Source organism: Lissotriton vulgaris, chromosome 5, assembly GCF_964263255.1.
Source record: "Lissotriton vulgaris chromosome 5, aLisVul1.2, whole genome shotgun sequence".
Lineage (NCBI taxonomy): Eukaryota > Metazoa > Chordata > Amphibia > Caudata > Salamandridae > Lissotriton > Lissotriton vulgaris.
In genome coordinates this window covers 1,248,049,553-1,248,070,059 of record NC_141693.1, presented here as the reverse complement: position 1 = coordinate 1,248,070,059, position 20,507 = coordinate 1,248,049,553, and the positions used below count along the sequence as shown (strand labels likewise).

The following is a 20,507-nucleotide window of genomic DNA, read 5'->3' as shown; positions in this document are numbered from 1 at the left end:
TGGTCCATAGAGTCCGAAGCAGCAGAATGAACTCTTTTAGGTAATTGGCAGGAAGAGGATCAGTGAAATGGTTAGAGGGGTTGAATGATGTCATTACTGATTACTTTTAGTATTGCATCTGCTGTGTAAAGGTTGAAAGAATACCAGTCTGCATTGTTTCAGAGAGCGAATTTTGGAGGAGGTGGGCTGGGAGAGGTTAGAGAGAGTGGAGTGGTGCTCTTGTGAGGTCGCTAGGGTCTTAAGTAGGTCAGTTTTTATGATTTCTGTCTTCTTACTAAAGAAGGAGGCAACATCTTCACAGCTGGGTTGAGAGCTAGGACCAGCTTGTGGGGGGGTGAGGTAAGCCTTTAGATTGTGCTTTAATTAGATCAAATAGTTTTTGGGTCTATTTTTGACTTGGTCTAATTGGTTCCTAATGAAGATAGCTTTTGATCTTCTGATATTTCTGTAATAAGAGTTTCTGGCAGCTCTGAGCAGCTTAAGGTTGTCAAGGGATGGATATGATCTCCATTGGCGTTCAATTAGTCTTAGGGAGCGTCTATCCTCATTGAGTCTGCCGTCATACCAAGGTTTGGAATCTTTTGTGGATATCCTCTTCAATTGTAGCGGTGCGACTGTGTCGATTACTGTGGTCATAGAGGTAAAGTAGTGGTTTGTCAGCGCGTGGACATCCAAAAGGTCTGTTGGGGGCAGCAGGAGGCTGGCACTAGATGATAGGAGTAAGTCTGTGCTGACACTCTTTAGGTTCCTTTTCCATATTTTGGGTTTCGTGGATTGGGCTAAGTGTGTTCTTACTGATTCGTTTATAAAGAATGTGATGCAATGGTGGTCGGACCAATCACAAGGGAGGATCGTGTTCAGTTGGATGGAGTCGGCATTGGAAATGACCAAGTCTAGGGTTGAGCCCTTGTCATGTGTGGGGCTGTTACAGATTTGGGAGAGGTTTAAGTCTGTGAGGAAGTTTTTGAGGCTATTGACTATGGGGTCATTGATGTCGTTCCAATGAAGATTAAGATCTCTGAAGAATATTTGGGCAGTCTGTGGACCAGTGTTGGTAGTTAATATATCCATTAATTGTTCAACAAAAATTAGGTTGTCGCATGGAGGGTGGTAGAATGTGTGCAATGAGCAAACTGGATTGTTGCTGCTTGAGATGTCCATGCACAGGTATTCACAAAATGATAGTAGTGGAGAATGAGATTGGTTCACTGCAAAACTGTTCCGGTGAATGCAGGTACGGTAATACCGCCCCCTGGCCTATTGTTCTGTCTAGTCTGATCATGTCGTGATTTGAGGGGACTAGAATGTCTAGTATAGGTGTAGATGATTCGTTTAACCAAGTTTCAGTCAGTATTAAGAGGTCTGGTTTGTGCGTAAGTATGAGGTCTGCTATGCAAGCTGCATGTCTTGAAGCTGATCTACAGTTGAGTAGGATGCATTTACGATGTGGCTTGATGATAGTTTGGTGTTCTAGTGAGAGGGGGACTCGCAACAGATTGTCTTTAGATATTTCTCTAGGGTTGTGTGTAGGAGCTCTGTGTGGATTAGGGGGGATGGTTTGGATACAAGATGCTTTATGTATATTGTGGTTCGAATATTCTGTGCTCTTCGTAGAAGCTCCGTGTGGATTAGAAGGGATGGTTTAGATAAGGGAAGGTTTATTTATATTGTGGTTCGAACATTCTGTACTCTGGGTGGGATTGGGAAGCTTGTAAGAGCGGAGAAGGGAGTGTATGTCATTGGATGTGGGAGGGTCATTTCTCCGAATCGGCCGGGATGTGGCGTTGGGGTAAGGGATAGTTCTCCATTTTGGTGTCTGATACAACCTTGGTGGTGGTTGCATTTGATGTGTTGGGTTCAGTTGGTGTGAGGGCGATTACTATGGACGTATGTGGAAGAATCTCGAACCTGCCTTCTGATGTTCGGTGTATTGAGAATTAGGTTTTGTAGAAGTTGTAGGCCCTTTTTGACTTGTTGAAGTGAGAGTATAATTTCATCAAGTTTGGGGTCCTGAATGGGTTGTGCCATTATTGTATGGTATAGGTGTAGGAGGAAGAAGATGAATTAGGAGTGTGACTGGGGGCGTTAAGATAGCCTAGGTCGGTGCGGTGTAATGAAGCCCGGGTAAGTGAATAGAGGGGCAAGGATGGGGAAGAGTGGTAGGAGGAGAGGCATTTGCCGGTTGGGAACGAGGAGGGGATGAGGCTGAAGTGACTCATGAATTATTTTCTTCAGATATCACAGATGGGGGCTAACCATTCATCACCAATGCGCTTAGTTAGCTGTGCCTACACACACATCTCAAACATGGGCTCCGAAATGCGGGACAATAATGGACCTTCTCGTAATGGACACTTATTGTGTAAACCTCAAGGTAATGTATGTCGGGTATGACCTATGTAGGGGAAAAGCAAGAAATACTAATGATCTGTCATTGCTGAATGTGCTCGGCACTGTGGGAACCTAGTGTAAGAACTGTAACAATTAACGATTCATTGTCCATGCCGTAAACCGTCTGTTGTATACAAAGGAAAATGTTAATAAACAAAGTTATTTAATTAATGCCTGTAATTACCTCTGCTGTTGTCACGCTTTTGGTATTACAACACAATGGTCCATAGACTATTCCTTCTCAGTATCACAATTAGTCAAATTTTCATCATTGAAGCTTTTTGAGTATGAACATTTTACTCTAGATCAATAAATGCATCAATGTCATAAGACGCAACAGCAAAACATATAATCAAAGGCAATTTATTATTTATTGCTAATCATGGATGTGAACAATAAAACATTACATATGGGTCATATTGGTTGCCCCAAGGGGAGCGTGCAAGATAGAGAGATGTGAATAGAAAGAAGTTTAAATTGTGAAAAGAGAAAAAGAATTGCAGAAATTGGTGACATAAAATAAGGAACACTATTTAGTTATATTACAATTTGGATCAACAATCATCCATGTTGTGGCCTGGCCTTAAATCAATTCAGACGTAATCTGATACATTTTTTACAACACATATAATTAATGAATTTGTTATGCACAAAAGGGGTAGGGTATATCGGTCCAGGTCAAAGGGGAAAAGGGGGTTCTTGTCGACGTTTCGACTCGACTTAGGGCCTAACAGTGATTTCTTGCCTGGGCCATGAGAGTCTTCATCAGGACTATAAAAACATACATCGGGCAACCTTAGATTTGTGGATGACCCCTCTCAGCGTGGGTGATTCTAGTTTATTATTCTTAGTAATTCATCAATCAGTGAAGTGTCCTCCTTATCTCCTACAAGTCTGAAGTCGCCCACAAGGGGAGGATTACTATGGATTCAATTGGGATTCAATATCACGGTAGGATTTTGCTAGTAGGCAGTTGAGTCTCTTATTCTGCAGCTGCAGAACTCATTGCTCCTGCTGCACTTCTAGTTGTGATGAACTCCATAAATCTCACTGCACGTGTGGTATATTTGCCTCTGAGGAGTCACTCTGGGATTTGACACCAGAGTCTGTCAGCTCAATACTGGCTGCCCTTGTGTCCTTCCTTGATGGTTGTCTGTCCTAGCATTTGTCTGAAAAGGCCTGCACCCAATTCTAGGAAACAAAAAAATGCACTACAATGATCACATCAACTTGTTTAAATCTAGGCTATACACTGTGTGTATTACCTTTTTTGTGGATCAATTGCTCTCATTCAATTTAGAAGTCCTATACGCAAAAGATCAAGGATGTAACTCAGTTTTCAGTTGTGATACATAACACTACATTTTTTTATATAATGCTTTATACTGCTTCTTTGTCCTTTTTAGTTCAAGCTTGACAGCTCACCTTTCACCAGATCCTATGTGACCAACAAAGAAAGAATTGTTAGTGTACTACTTAGAGATTATGGCTTCACCTACATGTACAGGATTTGATATGGCTGAATTTGTGTGCTTTCACTGAAAAGAGAGCTTGAATGACACAGCGGTAATGAAATAATATGGTGGTGGTGTCCAATGGACACCGCCAGCCATTTTACAATGGCCACATATAGGTGCCTTACCGCGGCAGGCAGGCGGTGTTTGTTGCGGCTGGCCCCTGTGGGGCCCCCAGGTGATGCCGGTTTAGGGGGAGGACAGGGGGGGGTACCTATGGTACCCCCCCACATTTGCATATGCAAAGCGGCAGGCCCCGCGCGGTGCCTGTCGCTTTGCACATGCAAATGCGTTCACAAGTGTTTTGCGTTGTGGCGGGCGGTGCAGAGTGCACCACCCGCCACAATGCAAAACATGGAGGACGTGCCCGCCACAGTGTCGGGCACATCCTAATTCCCCCTACGGGACCCCCACCCTTATGGCGGGCGGTCCCGTTCTCCGTTAGGGTGGCGGGTGGACAAAGTCCGCCCACCATCCTAATGAGCCCCATAGTATTTTTCCTAGCCTCTTGTAACTTTGTATACCTTTCTAATTTTGTAACTGTGCACCTGATGGTTGCCTTGAGGGAATGCTTATGCTAAAAAATGTTGCTTATGCTCAAAACAGTAGTCTGAGTTGGTTATGGCAACAAGGTATTGGCTTGATTGCTGCACGGGGAAAAGTTATGTTCAATACTATGGGCCTGATCATATCTATTATGAAATGTTAGCATTTAATGTGCAAAGCACATGTTAAAGTCAAAAGGCCATTAAGAATACATTGTTAATACGCTTTGCTGAAAGCTGTAAACTGGAATTTTGTTACAATCCCTAAATGATAGCCTTCTAATAACTCTAAAAAACATTACTGCCTATTATACATCATCCCATGACCCCAAAAACATCTTTATGCTACCCTTCGCTGAACCTAAAAACTCCTTACGTTCCCTTCTTGCTGCCCTCTGTGAACCCTAAAATACACTTATTTCCCCTTAACACTGCCCTTCATTAAACTTTAAAAAAAACCTTACTACACTTTTACACTACTCATCCCTGAACCCTAAAACCCCCCGAAACACCCTTTAATGCTACCCTTCCTTAAAACCCTAAATGTTTCTAACTACCTCTTCCTACTACCTGCCCCTAAACCCTACCAACTACTTACTAACCCTTAACACTATCCTTCACTGAATTCTAAAAAACTTGTACCAACCCCTCACACTAAATGCTCCATTCTACTTTAGCTAGAGGATGCCCCTTTGTCCTATAAGACACAACATTTTTTCATTTGTTTTTTTGTAACCACAACTTTTTTAATTCTATGGTTTCAGCAGACAACATTTTTGACACTACCTTTTTCAGTTGTTATTTTCCACAACATTTTTACTGCAAATCCCTTAATGGTTACCCTGTGAGAAAGCTTAACCTCAGGGCAGTAGGGCTGAGCAGATTATGGCAAAAAGTGAAAAATAACAGCTATAGGTCTGAGTGGTGCACCGTGAAAGGTTATGCCAGATGTCATAGGTCTGATCTGTTTATTATGAAATGTTACAACAAAAGTAGTAGGCCGGATTTATTTACTACGTAACAACTGTTAAAGTCAATAGCATTTTAAGGCGTTACATAAGGGGGGGTTTTACCCATGCAGTCATGGGGACCTGGGCGCAATATGTTACATATAAGAGGGGGGTCCCCGTAGGAAAGGGATGTGTCTTGTAAATAACAAACACAATATATTACAAAAACCACAAATTAAGAATTCTGTAAGCAAAAATCTGATTGGCATATATTATTTAATGACCAATGCTATATGATTAATAACTGCAATCTGGAAATCATGTAAATTAAGGGCCCCGGAGGGGGGAGAAAAGAAGGGGAGGGGTAGTGCTCAAGGGAGTGTAAAAAGGTTATGACAAAATGTAAGGCAGTAACAATACAGATTGACAAAAGTTATCAAAAGATAATCTGGATACAAACGTCCCAAATCAGGACTACAAATTCAAGAACACATAAAAACATTACAATTCAACGGTCACAGCTAATTATTAGCGAATTCAGGAGTGTGCCGGAAGGAAAATAATGAGAGAACAGTCGACGTTTCGACCCCTATGTCTAGGCCAGTTGGAGTCCTTTTACGGGGTCTTCATCAGGACAACATGTGAGAGAAAAGTGGGGCCATTCATGGTTGAAGACCCCAAAAGGGTTCAATATATATGCAGGAGGACCACGCTGAATGTCGTGGTGGATCTGCAGGTGATAAAACTACCAGCAATAATAAAAGGTGCTTGGTTACACCGCTAAAGATTAGGCTCAGACTGTACGTGGCATTGTTAGGGAGTGACAGTCAATTCGGGTCGATGTATTGCTTGTGCAAATGAAACAGCTAGAAGGTTCCAAGAGGCGGCACCTTGCAATACGGCGGCAGTCCGTAGAAGCTGGGAATGGTATTCAGCGTGATATGCCCGTGTTAAAGTGAGCTACAGCAACGTTGCTGTCTGCCAAAAGGGTTTCGTTACGTGAGGCGGGTCCAATCTTGTAATCTTTTTATAGAAAATGCAGCGCCAGCCCTGCCTGCTACTTGACACACGATCGCAAACTCCGCAGTGGAAGCTCCCACTGCGGAGTTTGCGATCGTGTGTCAAGTAGCAGGCAGGGCTGGCGCTGCATTTTCTATAAAAAGATTACAAGATTGGACCCGCCTCACGTAACGAAACCCTTTTGGCAGACAGCAACGTTGCTGTAGCTCACTTTAACACGGGCATATCACGCTGAATACCATTCCCAGCTTCTACGGACTGCCGCCGTATTGCAAGGTGCCGCCTCTTGGAACCTTCTAGCTGTTTCATTTGCACAAGCAATACATCGACCCGAATTGACTGTCACTCCCTAACAATGCCACGTACAGTCTGAGCCTAATCTTTAGCGGTGTAACCAAGCACCTTTTATTATTGCTGGTAGTTTTATCACCTGCAGATCCACCACGACATTCAGCGTGGTCCTCCTGCATATATATTGAACCCTTTTGGGGTCTTCAACCATGAATGGCCCCACTTTTCTCTCACATGTTGTCCTGATGAAGACCCCGTAAAAGGACTCCAACTGGCCTAGACATAGGGGTCGAAACGTCGACTGTTCTCTCTTTATTTTCCTTCCGGCACACTCCTGAATTCGCTAATAATTAGCTGTGACCGTTGAATTGTAATGTTTTTATGTGTTCTTGAATTTGTAGTCCTGATTTGGGACGTTTGTATCCAGATTATCTTTTGATAACTTTTGTCAATCTGTATTGTTACTGCCTTACATTTTGTCATAACCTTTTTACACTCCCTTGAGCACTACCCCTCCCCTTCTTTTCTCCCCCCTCCGGGGCCCTTAATTTACATGATTTCCAGATTGCAGTTATTAATCATATAGCATTGGTCATTAAATAATATATGCCAATCAGATTTTTGCTTACAGAATTCTTAATTTGTGGTTTTTGTAATATATTGTGTTTGTTATTTACAAGACACATCCCTTTCCTACGGGGACCCCCCTCTTATATGTAACAAATAGCATTTTAAGGTGCACATCTCAGATTACCTTTGTAGGGAAGGATTTTGTTGTTAAAAACTCCTTTGACAAACCCTAGGGGTAGAGGATTTTCAACTTAATTCTAATTAGAATCTCTTTGGAATGCCTGACAGGCTTAGCTGTCAACCAAGATCTTGTAATTAGGAAACATTATTAAATATTTGCGTCAAAATATATATATATGTATATCCAAATAGATACACAGAGGAGCTATTGGTCCGCTCTTTTCATCAGCCATTGCCTCTCTTTGCCATCTGAAATACAGCATTTTCTGATCACATATGCACATCTAACGAAAACATGTGTGCGCTTCAGTGCAGGGCGAATAATTCAGTACTTTTGTTTTCTCTTTTTATAGTTTCCCTTTAATTTGTTTGCTTCTACTCTTTCTATAATTTTTTTATTAAGACAATACTACAGCAGGCAGTGCTAATGAGTCACTTAGTTGCCACTCATTTGATTTGCAGCACCCCACATCCCGCATGGCCATTAACACTAAAGCGAGCATTCATTTTGGAAAGCGGTTGTCCATAGTGAATCATTGTTTTACCACTGCAACATGGCCTACACATTGGCTCTAAATGTTGAGGCCACACTGGAACTTTAATACAATGACAGAGTATGTGCATTATCACTGCAAGAAGAACATCTGAAATTTTCAATATTGCAAGCATGTGCTCACCATGTTTGGTGTCCAGCATGTTTAAAATACAATTCTGTTTGTATTCTTTTAATGTATTTTGCATATCTTGCGTTGAATCTGGATGTTTTATTGTAGAAGTGTCAGAGGGTGAATGCAAGAATGAATCAGCGCAGTGTAAAGAAAAGTGCATGTATAATGCTTTATGGAGCTCCTAAACCCATTAATGAGACAACGGCCACTATTATTCATAAGCCAGTCCTATTGGCATTGTCAATCCTTGTTAAATATTGCAATTTCGTTCTTACTATTTCCCAATGTAATAATACTCAGTTTTCCAACTCTAAAAAAAAAATGGCTGCTGCGCCCTATGGGAAATTGAATTGTGAAGTGCAGGTCACACAAGATGCTAATATCTCGCGTTGAATTAATGGAGCTATCTCGTCACCAAACTAAAACAAATGTACAGTTCGTTCTATCAATCTGTACTTTCTTCTCATCTCCTCTCGGCTAGGAGATGTTCCAACTACTTCACGCCCATCCTATGGATCTTCATTGACCCAAGGCCTGAAAACTACTTATACATATTATAACTTGGTAGGAGATCCATCATGATCAAGGTACGCTGCTAAGGCACTCAGAGTATGTGCCTTGAAACAACATCACAATGTCGTTCACCCCTAATATATGATGTTCTAACCAGTCGTATTTCCCAGGAGACCAAATTTTAAAGTGTTTATCACTTTGCTCAATATGAAAATAAACATATCCTTATTCGCCACAGTGAACTCTGAAAATCTTCATAAAATGTATCCTAAAACTAAATTAGATCATACAACCCGGAAAGCAGTTGAAAGACCCAATATGACATAATATTATCAGTTTGATAAATATATTACAGTGCTTCTTTTGGGCATAATGAAGTACTTTCTTTTTGTAAATGACCACTTCAGAGTACTATACAATTGAGAAAGGTTGGCGTTCGGCACAAGATTAAAATAATACGCTTTTTCGTGGTGCTTGTGCTCAAAACAGGTGCCATTTATTGATGTGGGTGCAGGCCTTCAAAATTATAAGCCCATGTAAAAGTCTTTTTTAGGAGAAATTTAGTCGTTAACTTTTTAATTTCACCAATGCTCAACAAAAGTATTTTTAAGCTGCATTTGAATCTCTGAGTGTTAGACTTGGCATCTTTTAGTGTGTTTCTCCTGTCTTTTTGCTTTCTGAATCTCCTGGTTTTGACTCTGTTTTTGCTGGTTTAGTGTCTCTGCGCAGTTTCCTACTGCTGTTAAGTTTTAAAGTGCAAGTGCTCCTGTTGTGTATTGTGTTATGGATTGGTGTTTCCATGATTGGCATGTTTGATTTACTAGTAAGTCCCTAGTACACTGCCCTTAGAGTGCCAGGGCCTGTAAATCAAATGCTATTAGTGGGCTTGTAGCACTGATTATGCCACCCAAAGATGTCGCCCTGTAAAGGTAACTCAGACCTCCCACCGCAGAGTCTGTGTGCAGTTGGTAACTGCCATTTAACCTTGGCAAGTGCACCCACTTGCCAGGCCCTTATCTTCCCTTTTATAAATCACCCCCAAGGTAAGTCCAAGATAACCCTGTGGGCAGGGTGCTATGTATGTTAAAGGTAGGACATGTTCTGGTGTGTGTGACATGTCCTGGTAGTGAACTAGAGTGCATTTTGTTTTTCAGTATGAAAAGGCTATCTGTCTCATGAGGTAGCATGGGAGTTTATTAATAACATCTTATAAAGACAACTTCCAATTGGGATAAGATAGGAAAATAGAGTTTAGTATGCCTGGACTCAGAATGTAAAAATGCATCTTTTAGTAAAGATGATTTTTATGTTCTGTGTTTAAAAATGCTCCTTTTAAAAAGTAAAGTATTTTCTTGCTTAGCCATTATGTGTGCCTCTGCCGTGTTTGTGGATTGACTGTCTAGCTTTGGAGTAACAGGGGCTGGGGATGTGCATTCTCTTCGGACAGCACCTGGGGTGGGGGAAGGGGGGAGGGAGGTTCAAGGTGTATCCTGCCTTTCCTGGATGAGTCAGGGGTGGGCTGAATTTAGAGTAGTGGGAGGAGATTTCCTTGCACCTGAATGGACCTGGTCTGCTGTAGACAATGCTATCTACGCCTCCTGCTGGGAAGCTGGGCCAGAGAGGACCGACTAAGCATAGACCCTCTCTGCTGACACAACAAAAAAAAATTGGAGTATAAATATTGGGGCCTAGGCCCCAGAACTTTAGAACTCGCTGGAATCAAGGAACCTGCTCAGGAGAAGAGCTGCCAGGAGGAGTACTGCCCCTTTGCCATGTTGTTTTGTTGAGTTGGCCTGCAGTTGCTGCTTCAGCCTTGGGCAGCGAAAGAACTGGACTGATCTTTCTTCACTTGTGCTGAGTATCTGCAAGGGCTTGAAGTAGAGCTTGCCTCCTGTTCTGAAGTCTCAGGGACTGCAAAAATGTCCCCAATCTCTGGGTAGCGCTTCTGGAACCGCTGTTTCTGTTGCCACAGAGAAGGAAAACACAAATTCCTCTGTAGCGGGCTCTGTGTCCTGACGGCACCGCAGAGGGCACCATCCACATCTTGGTCTCACTGACGCCGTCTGGACGATAGTCGCCGAGCCGCTGCCTGCACCGCATCGTGAGGGCACTGCATCCATTTTGCAACGCTAACATGACAGTTGCCAAGACCGGTTCGCACCAATGTGCCCGCCGCAACGAGAAAGGTACTGTTCACAAGTCTGTCCATGCTTTCGCTGGCCTTTACCGATGCAGTCGGCTGGAACTGTTAGACTCTGCTGTTTGCAGCATTGCGGAAGCCCTGTACAGAGCTACTGACTCATAAGAACTGTATTGAGATATTTCTCCAATTTTAAGGATCTATTGCAAAGGATATATTTTTAAGTACTGTATGTTGTATTCTTATCGTTTTGGTCTTGTTTTAGATATATAAAAATATTGGGTATTTTTCAACTGGTGTGGAGTCCATTTTAGTGTTTCACTGTATTACTGTTGGTTATGTGCAAATGATTTACACACTGCCTCTGAAATAAGCCTGACTGTGCTTGTCAAGCTACCAAGGGGGTGAGCAGGGGTTATTTTAGGAGTGTACCTCCCTTAACCCTGACGAGGAAGAAGGGTCCCTACTTGGATAAAGGTGCAAACAATTGCCAACTAGTGACCCCCATTTCTAACACTAAGCATAGGATGAAAACAGCACAAATACTAGTTCATGCCCTTTGTCATTCAAAAAGCATGATTTGGTTCAAGTCTGAAGAGCCTGTCCTACTTTGGAACAGACTTGAATGTGCCTTTGGCTAAAGAAGACAAAAAGACATTCCACAAAACTGGATAACCTATACACACCATATTTGTGATTTATTCAAAATTGTTCTGCTTAACTACAGGCTCTATACTTTTTATGGTCTTGCGACAGAGTAGAATTTTGGTTTACCAAATGTTTATGATAGATGGGTTGCTCGCCTATTCGATTCTCTGCTTTTGTTTCGAAAATGATCCTAATGCTTTATGTGTTTGTTTCACACTGTTTTTAATTGGATAAAAATATTTTTCCACTTCTAAAGTCAGGGACCTATTTTCCTTTCGAATGTTTCATGTCATTTCACTTTTTGCACTCAACTGGAGTACACAACGCTTCTTCTTTTCCAGGACACACATTGATGCTTTCCCATCTCTAAGGCCCTCTACCCCCCAGATCCCAGAGTCTAGGCTTGTCATTGGAGAAGGGACAGAACAAACATCAGAACTTGCCAGTATTGCCTCTCCCACAACTTGTACCATTGCGATTAAATAACTGGCAAAGCCAACAGTAGAGGCAGGACATCTTGGTATTGTATTTGGAGTACATTATAATTGTTACATCATTTCACGATGGACTTGACATTAACATAACATTTATTTGTAAAGAGCACGTTCACCCGAGGGTATCTTGGTGCTGAATAACAGATGTTTATTGTTGCCCAACTCAATGTTATTCATTTTATAGACCTCAGAAGGATGAAAGGCTGAGTGGATCTGCCGGAATTTTAACCTGTGGCCATGAGGTTGATCACAGCCCCTTACAGTGAACGCATTAGTCCACTAAGCCACCAGACCCGGCATTTACATGAAAATGTAATGTAAAAATTATTTGTAGAGCGCTCGGACTCCACTGGTTTCATGGCGCTATAGAACGGAAAAGCACAGGTGGAGGCAGGGAGCAGGTATTCAGTCATCGTATGCTTGCCGGAACAGGTGAGTTTTTAATAGTTTCCTGAAGAATGTGTAACAAGAGTTTAACCGGAGTTCGTAGGGAAGAGAATTCTAAGTCTTGGGTGCTAGAAAAGAGAACCCAAGGCCGCCGTGTTTCTTCTGCTTAAAGGAAGGGACAGAAAGAAGATTGTGGTGCAAAGAGCGCAGGTTACGAGAGGGGACATAGCGATGGATCCTAGATGTTACAAAGGCAGGACAATGGCCAGTCAATGATTTAAAGACGGTACATCCAAGTTTAAAAATACCACGTTTCGCCACTGGCAGCCAATGAAGCTTTTTCAATAGGGGGAGACGTGTTGATATCTAGGTTGACGGAAAACAAGTCTCGCCGCTTGATTCTGCACCAGTTGTAATTGGCGAAGTTGGAAGCCTGGGATGCCAACGTAAAGAACGTTGGCATAGTCAAGGCGAGAGATGACCAATGCCATAATGACTAGTACAAGGGCCTCAGTGGTCACAAACCTGGACATTTTTCGGATTCGCTGTAGGTGGAAAAAACATGACGAAGTAACTGCCTTGATCTGAGATGTAAGGGAGAGATCTTTGCTGATGGTAACCCCTAAACTCTTTACAGAGTCGGAAGGGGAGGGAGCGGAGCCCCAGGACGATGGCCAAAAGTTGGGGTTCCAGGGATTAAGGGAGCCTCCTTTTAAGACCAGCTCCATTTTGTTGGGGTTCAGTTTCAATTGGCTTTGGCACATCCATTCACCAATAAGGGTCATAGTAGACTGAAAGTCGGCGATGGATGTGGGTGTGGAGTTAAGATTAAAGACCATTTGAATGTCATCAGCGTAATTGAATGTGGTGGCAGAGTAGTTGTGTAGGGATTGAATCAGGGGTTGCATATTCAGGTTAAATAAAAGTGGTGATAAAGCCGACCCTTGTGGAACCCCACAGGTTAGTTTCTCGGGGGTGGCTGAGAAGGAGGATAGGTGAACAACCTGGGAGCGATGGAGTAAGAAGGATCTGATCCACTCCAGCGCTATGCCCTGGATGCTGGCGCTGCCGACACGGTCGATCAAAAGAGTGTGATCGACCGTGTCGAAAGCAGCCGACAAATCCAGAAGCACAAGGGCCTGGGGGATGTTGTTATCAGCTCCCTTCCTGAGCTCGTCCATCACAGCCACAATAACAGCCTCAGTAGAGTGTCCCGGCCGAAAACTCGCCTGCTGGGGGTCCAGAAATTGGGAAGACTCAAGGAAGGAACTGAGACAATTGGTCACATGGGCCTCTAGAATTTTACTAAGAAAAGGGAGTAGGGAAATGGGGCGGAAGTTACTCAGTACTAGGGGTTCAGCATTGGGCTTTTTAGGAATGGGCACCACTGCGGCACATTTAAAAAAATCAGGAACAGTGCCTCTAGTCAGAGAGCTGTTGAGTAATGAGAGTTGAGGATCGGGGCAGGCTCGAAAGGCTTCTTTTAAAACCTCTGGGGGGCAGCAGTCATTTGGGGAACCAGAGTTTACTCTATTTAGGAGAGCTAAAAACTCTGGCTTGGAAATCGGGGGGATATGGTCTAGCACCAGTGGATTCCTACAAGTGCTATCGGGGACCAAAGATGGTGTAGAGGGCAAAATATTGTTTTTGATGAGAGCAATTTTTTCAATGAAGAAGGCGTTTAATGAGTCGCACAATACCTGAGAGGGGGCCGGCTTGGCTAGTACCTGGTCTGGTAGAGTGAGCTCATTAACGATGGAGAAAACATCTTTGGATTTGGACGAGGAATTAATGATTTCTTGAGAGAAATATGTGCTATTAGTTTGTAAGATAGAATTTTTATATTGTTTTAATAGCAAAGTAACATCCATATTGCAATGGTACAACGGTAATGCAGTATTTAAAATAACCATCCCAAGATGACTGTCCATTGCAGATGGCCTTGCCGTTCCTTATGCCATGACTGTGCATGCACATGTACAGGCAACAGAGACGAGTGTGAACAGTTGGCTTGCCAAAGCTTGTTTCATTTCATTGACAGGAGCACTACTCGGCACCAGGTGCACTAGTATGCTCAATGTATTGCCTCTTTGAAAAGCAATATACATTACTGTAATGCACATTTTTAATATACTGTCCCTTTCAAAACAGACGCACAAGTTACTACTTGTGTAACGATATATCTGTAAGAGACATTAGTTAGTGATAGATTCCTTACCTTAGAATATCCCCAGGCGTCAGACTGGATCCGGAAAGTTTTGCGTAGCAGTACCCTTGCGCGTCGGTAGGCGTCGTCTGCGGCTCCGTGTCAGTCGTCGGCGTCGTGGGCGCCGTGATGACATCGTCGGAGTACTTAGACGCAGCCTCCGCGTGCTGACGTCAGTTCTTAGCCACAGCTTTTCCGCGCCAGAAGCGCAGAGCCATGACAAAAACCGACACTGGTGCCAAGAAACTAGGGCCCTGAAAGGGGATGACCTTAACCCTAGATATCGGTTCGCAGAACGGGGAGGATGGGTGGGTTGGTAAGGAATCTATCACTAAGTAATGTCTCTTACAGATATATTGTTACACAAGTAGTAACTTGTGCATCTGAAAGAGACACGTTAGTGATAGATTCCTTACCTTAGAATAAATAAATACCCCAGCAATACCATCCCCGTGGTTGTGGGTCTGCGAACCAATATTTACACCATAAAGTCCTGGAGAACGAAACGGCCAAAGTAGCCGTCCCTCCGGACTTGACTGTCCAGGCAGTAGTGCCTAGCAAACGTGTGCAACGAGGCCCACGTAGCTGCTGGCAAATGTCCTGCAAGGGCACACCACGGCCCAAGGCAGTTGTAGTGGCCGTGGCTCGAGTGGAATGAGCCCTCAGCCCAACAGGGGGTTCCTTCTTAGCCAAGGAGTAACACGCCTGGATGCACATGATAATCCATCGAGAAATGGTCCGCTTGTGCACCGCTTTCCCTTTCTTAACGCCCGCGTACCCAACAAAGAGTTGATCATCCACCCGGAACTGGCGTGTGCGATCCAGGTAGAACGAGAGCGCACGTTTTGGGTCCAGACGGTGGAGCCTCTCCTCCTCTCTCGAGGGGTGCGGAGGCGGAAAGAAGGTGGGCAATGTGATGGACTGCCCAATGTGGAAGGCCGTGACCACCTTAGGCAAGAAGGAGGGCCTAGTCCTCAAAACAACCTTGTCCGGATGGACTGAAAGGAAAAGAGGCTTACAAGAGAGAGCCTGGAGCTCACTCACTCTCCTGGCAGAGGTGATGGCAACCAGGAAGGCAGTCTTCAAAGAAAGAAGGCGAAGAGGACAGTTGTGAAGTGGCTCAAAGGGAGCGCACATCAGAAATGTTAGAACCAGGTTCAAGTCCCACTGAGGCATCACGAAGGGAACAGGAGGAAAGGTATGAGTGATGCCCTTCAGGAATCTGTTTACGATAGGGAACTTGAACAAAGAAGGCTGGTCAGGCAGCCTCAGAAAGGCTGAAAGAGCCGAAAGATAGCCCTTGATAGTGCCCAGAGCAGAGCCCTGCTGGGCAAGAGAAAGAAGGAAGAGAAGAACCTCGGAGAGAGGGGCATTGAGGGGTTCCACAGCCTTTGCTGTGCACCATGCCACAAATCTGTTCCACCTGCAGGCGTATACCGACTTAGTGGAGGGACGCCTGGCTGCCAGAATGATGTTGCAAACTTCAGGAGGCAAGTCTAATCGCCTCAACTGTCGCCGCTCAATCTCCAAGCATGGAGGTGGAGACTGGACAGGTTCGGGTGGAGGACTGTCCCCTGCTGCTGCGACAGAAGGTCCTCCTGAAGAGGCAGACGAACCGGGGGATCGACCGACATACTGAGTAGCTCGGGATACCAGTACCTTCGTGCCCAGTCCGGAGCCACAAGGATGACTTGTGCCCGGTCGCGCTTGATCTTCTTCAGCACTCTGGGCAGAAGAGGTATAGGCGGAAAGGCGTACAACAGACCGCAGCTCCACTCGCGACGAAAAGCATCTCCGAGCGAGTGCCGCCTTGGAAATTCCAACGCGCAGAACTGATGACATTGCGCGTTCTCTTCGGTGGCGAATAGATCTAACCAAGGCTCTCCCCATCGCAGAAAGAGGCCTTGCGCCACGTCCGAGTTCAGACGCCATTCGTGATCCATCGAGCACCGATGGCTGAGCTCGTCCGCCCTGGCGTTCAGAGAACCTGCCAGGTGTTGAACCACCAGAGTCACGCCCTGATGTTCCAGCCATTGCCAGAGACGCAGAGCCTCCTGGCAAAGGGTCCACGACCCCACTCCGACCTGTTTGTTGCAGTACCACATGGCGGTGGTGTTGTCCGTGAACACTTGCACTGCACTCCCTCGGACAGACGGGAGGAATGCTTTCAGTGCCAGACGAATCGCCCGCAGCTCCAACAGATTGATATGGAGCCGGGACTCCGCCGGAGACCAGAGTCCTCTGATCCCCGCCTCTCCAAAGTGGCCTCCCCAGCCCTGGAGGGACGCGTCCGTCACAACTACGTGCTCCGGTTGAGGAAGGGAGAGGGATCTGCCGTTGACCCGGTCCGTGAGCCACCACTGCAGCTGTCTCGCAGTGCCCTCCGAGATCAGGACATGGTCGGACTGGTTGCCCCGGTGCTGGGCCCACTGAAACTTCAGGTCCCACCGCAGAGCCCGCATCCGCCACCGTGCGTGATGCACCAGAAGGATGCAGGAGGACATCAGCCCCAGAAGCCGCAGCGTCAACCTGACCGAAACCCGGGATAATGGCCCGAAGATCGGAATCAGAGCCTGTATATCCCGAACCTGCTGTTCGGGCGGGTAAACCCGAAACTGCGCCGAGTCGAGAACCGCTCCGATGAAAAGGAGCTTCTGAGAGGGGCACAGGTGTGACTTCGGCACATTGATGGAAAATCCCAGCATGTGCAGGAGATTCGCCGTAGTCTGGAGGTGGTTGACGACTGCCTGGGGTGAGCCAGCCTTCAACAACCAGTCGTTGAGGTAGGGGAAGACTGAAACCCCTAACCTGCGCAGATGAGCTGCGACCACCGCCATCACTTTCGTGAACACCCGTGGGGCGCTGGTAAGGCCGAAGGGGAGCACGGTAAACTGAAAGTGCTCGAGGCCTACCGTGAACCGCAGGCATCGGGGACGGCGCCGGAGGGGACACCACACGGACCGACGCCGGGGGGGTCGTAAGGTCCACCGGTGACGATCCATCGCCCGACGAGGGCCCAGCGGTGCCCTGCGGCGCCGGGCCTGAAGGCACCGACGACGCCGGGGCCGCTGTACCCTGCGGCGCCGAGCCCGAGGGCACCGGCAGTGTCGGGATCGTGGAGCCCTGCGGCGCCGGGCCCGAAGGCGCCGGCGGCGTCGAGGTCGAAGCACCCGACGGCATCGGGGTCGTAGCCCCCGACCCACTAGGGCCCCCAGACGGGTTCACTGGGCCCGAAGGAGCCGCGGAACCCGTCGGAGAAGAAAGGGACCTCATGGCCATGAGGAAGCGCTCTATCTCCTCCAGCGTCGCGTTCAGCCCAGGGACCGGGGGCTATGGGGCTGAACGCGGCGCCCGCGACTCACGAGGAGCCGCGTGGGCGGTGTCACCCGAACCCCCGGCCGCATCGCGCGAGCGTCGGGGGGAGTCAGAAGAGCGATGTCTCTTCGACTTCTTATGCTTCTTACCTGACGACTTGGACCCGGAGGAGTGGCGCCGACTCCCGGAGCTGTGACGGCTCCGTCCCCGCGACCTGTCCCTCGACCTCCCGTGGGACCGGGACCTCACACGGCAAGGGGCCGACTGGCGGATCTCGAGTCGCCTGCGGGACCGCTCCCGCCTGGCCTTCCTCGAGAGGGCCCGACAGTCGGAGCAGGCCTCGTCGTCATGGTCGACGCCCAAACACATAAGGCACAAGCGGTGGGGATCTGTGACCGACATGGTACGGTCGTACTCGTCACAATGCTTGAAGCCGGGCATCCCTAACGGCACCGTCGGAGTCGTAAAGACTTTGAAATGGATCAAAAAAGATCACAAAAGTTTAGTCAAAAAGTGACTAGGGAACTGCTCTTTCCAGATCTGCGCTGGCTGGCGCGGAAAAAAGAACTGACTTCAGCACGCGGAGGCGGCGTCTAAGTACTCCGACGACGTCATCACGGCGCCCACGACGCCGACGATGGACGCGGAGCCGCAGACGACGCCTACCGACGCGCAAGGGTACTGCTACGCAAAACTTTCCGGATCCAGTCTGACGCCTGGGGATATTCTAAGGTAAGGAATCTATCACTAACGTGTCTCTTTCAGATGTGCCCAACAGTAATGTAATGTACTCTTATCTCCTCTTGGAGGAAATGGACATCTACATGTGGCTAGTGCCTTTGGCATCTACTGTTGTACCTGCCCTTAATGCCATTATGGACTTCTCCATCCACTATCTTGGGGGCTAACAATATACAAGGCAAAAGGGTTTGGAGTCAAAATAAGTTATAAAGTTTAAGTGGATGGAAGCAATCTGGAATCACAGTGTTATAAATTCCTCTCCTTTTCTGTAATCAAAAGTATCTCACCACATTAAAATCTTATGAAAGACAGTTCATAAAATGCAAGAACATATTTTTAAAAGATTGAGACAGTGATTTAAACTTTGGCACATGAGCTGCTCAACCACAAAGTTGTACAAAAGGGGTTGGCAAGAGCTTCACAGCAACCTTTAAAATCCCTATGTTGTGTTGAGGGAGGAAATGTTCACCAGAAGCAGTCTCACCGACATGACAAGTACAGTTTTCAGCGAAAATGTAATGTTGGTAGGGCCACCATGACATGTTTCTAATTTAGTTGTTGTCCACAAACAAATCTCCAAAGCAGAGATTTGTTTCTGAAAAACAAAAAAATGTCCCTGGTGCACATGGATTTGTCTTCTTGCATGTCGTAAACATTTTGGTTGCATTTCTTCCTCTTTGTGACCTTTACACCTTACATAGAGATCACAAACAGGAAAAGAAAATATTTACGTTGGATGATCACCTAATATCACAAGGGCCCGTTTCTGATGGTAGAGCTTGTTGAGGCTTAGTCATTGGAAACCAGAAACCAAGAGCTTCTCTGCCCAAAACAGACTAGGAAATGAGAGTTGGACACACAGGACATTCACTGTTTTTTGGTGGATGTCCCTTTTTTGCTCCTCTCTACAAGAGGCACCAAGTGTTGTGGTTCCCATTCACTTGCTTCTGAAATCATAAAAGGAGGAAGTCAAATGCATGATGGGCAACGCAAACCGACACTCTATCAAGTATTTAGGGAGCTTACAAGCTAAACAAGGATGTGGTCTAACAGCTAGAGAGGTCGACCAACAGCAGGCAGGACACAGCTATATGAGAAAATAGTGCGCAGAGGCTGTAATTAAAGCATATCGAGCAACAACACACATAACGGGGGTGTCGCCATGGGAGGTTACAAAATTAGACAAGGCGGTACTAAGGAGGATCTCCCAAGCCTTTTGACCAAGGAACAGCCACATTTTACAGTGAACAATGACACAAGCCAATGAAAAATGTGGGTGGAGAGTGTGCGGATCTTCAAGTCCCGACCTAAATACAGCATACCTCGCAGAGCAGCGCATGCTCGACCTAAAAATGAATGTGTCTGTCTGTAACACAACTTATGCTCATGTAAAGAGCTCAGACCTTCAGGTCGAGTACACGCTATATTAAACACCCCAACAAAAAGTACAATTTGGGTAGGTGACAATGCACACACTAAATAAGGATGTACCTTCTTGTGATGCCGGACTTTTTTCTGCTTCCTGTATAAATATTGAAAACATCTGCGTTTTCACCAATTTCTTCACAAATCTTCGAATTGACTTGGACTTTATTTGACAGAAAGATTTTTCTTGGAACCTGGGTGGCTCATTTGTACTCCGTTTAATATGTGAGGAGTAGTGTCCAACCGTCCTGACAAAGAAGTGCATGAAGGTATCTGAAACACTCTTGTTCACTTGCTCGGGTGCTGAAAAAGAAAAAAACAAATCAAATCCACTGTGGGAATTTGTCGTTCTCAAAGAATATACACAGGTTGTCTTATGATTTCAATTAGTGTGACTGACCATTTCTGTAACCCAAGTACTCCCCCATGTCTCATTTCCGCACATTATCAACAAGTAAATGCTATTCTCAGCTGGAAGACACCGACACCTTCCAGAACAGGCTACAGAT

General features: G+C 45.8%; 1 protein-coding gene across 1 annotated transcript in view; it reads right to left on the bottom strand.

Annotated features, from left to right (window-relative positions):
• The window catches only part of DENND2D (DENN domain containing 2D), a 637,596-nt gene that overhangs the window by 40,384 nt on the left and 576,705 nt on the right, over positions 1-20,507 (bottom strand). Inside the window, exon 11 of the mRNA XM_086923088.1 lies at positions 20,065-20,301. Coding sequence (XP_086779214.1) covers positions 20,065-20,301 — 237 coding nt within the window. The remainder of the gene's footprint in view (positions 1-20,064; positions 20,302-20,507) is intronic.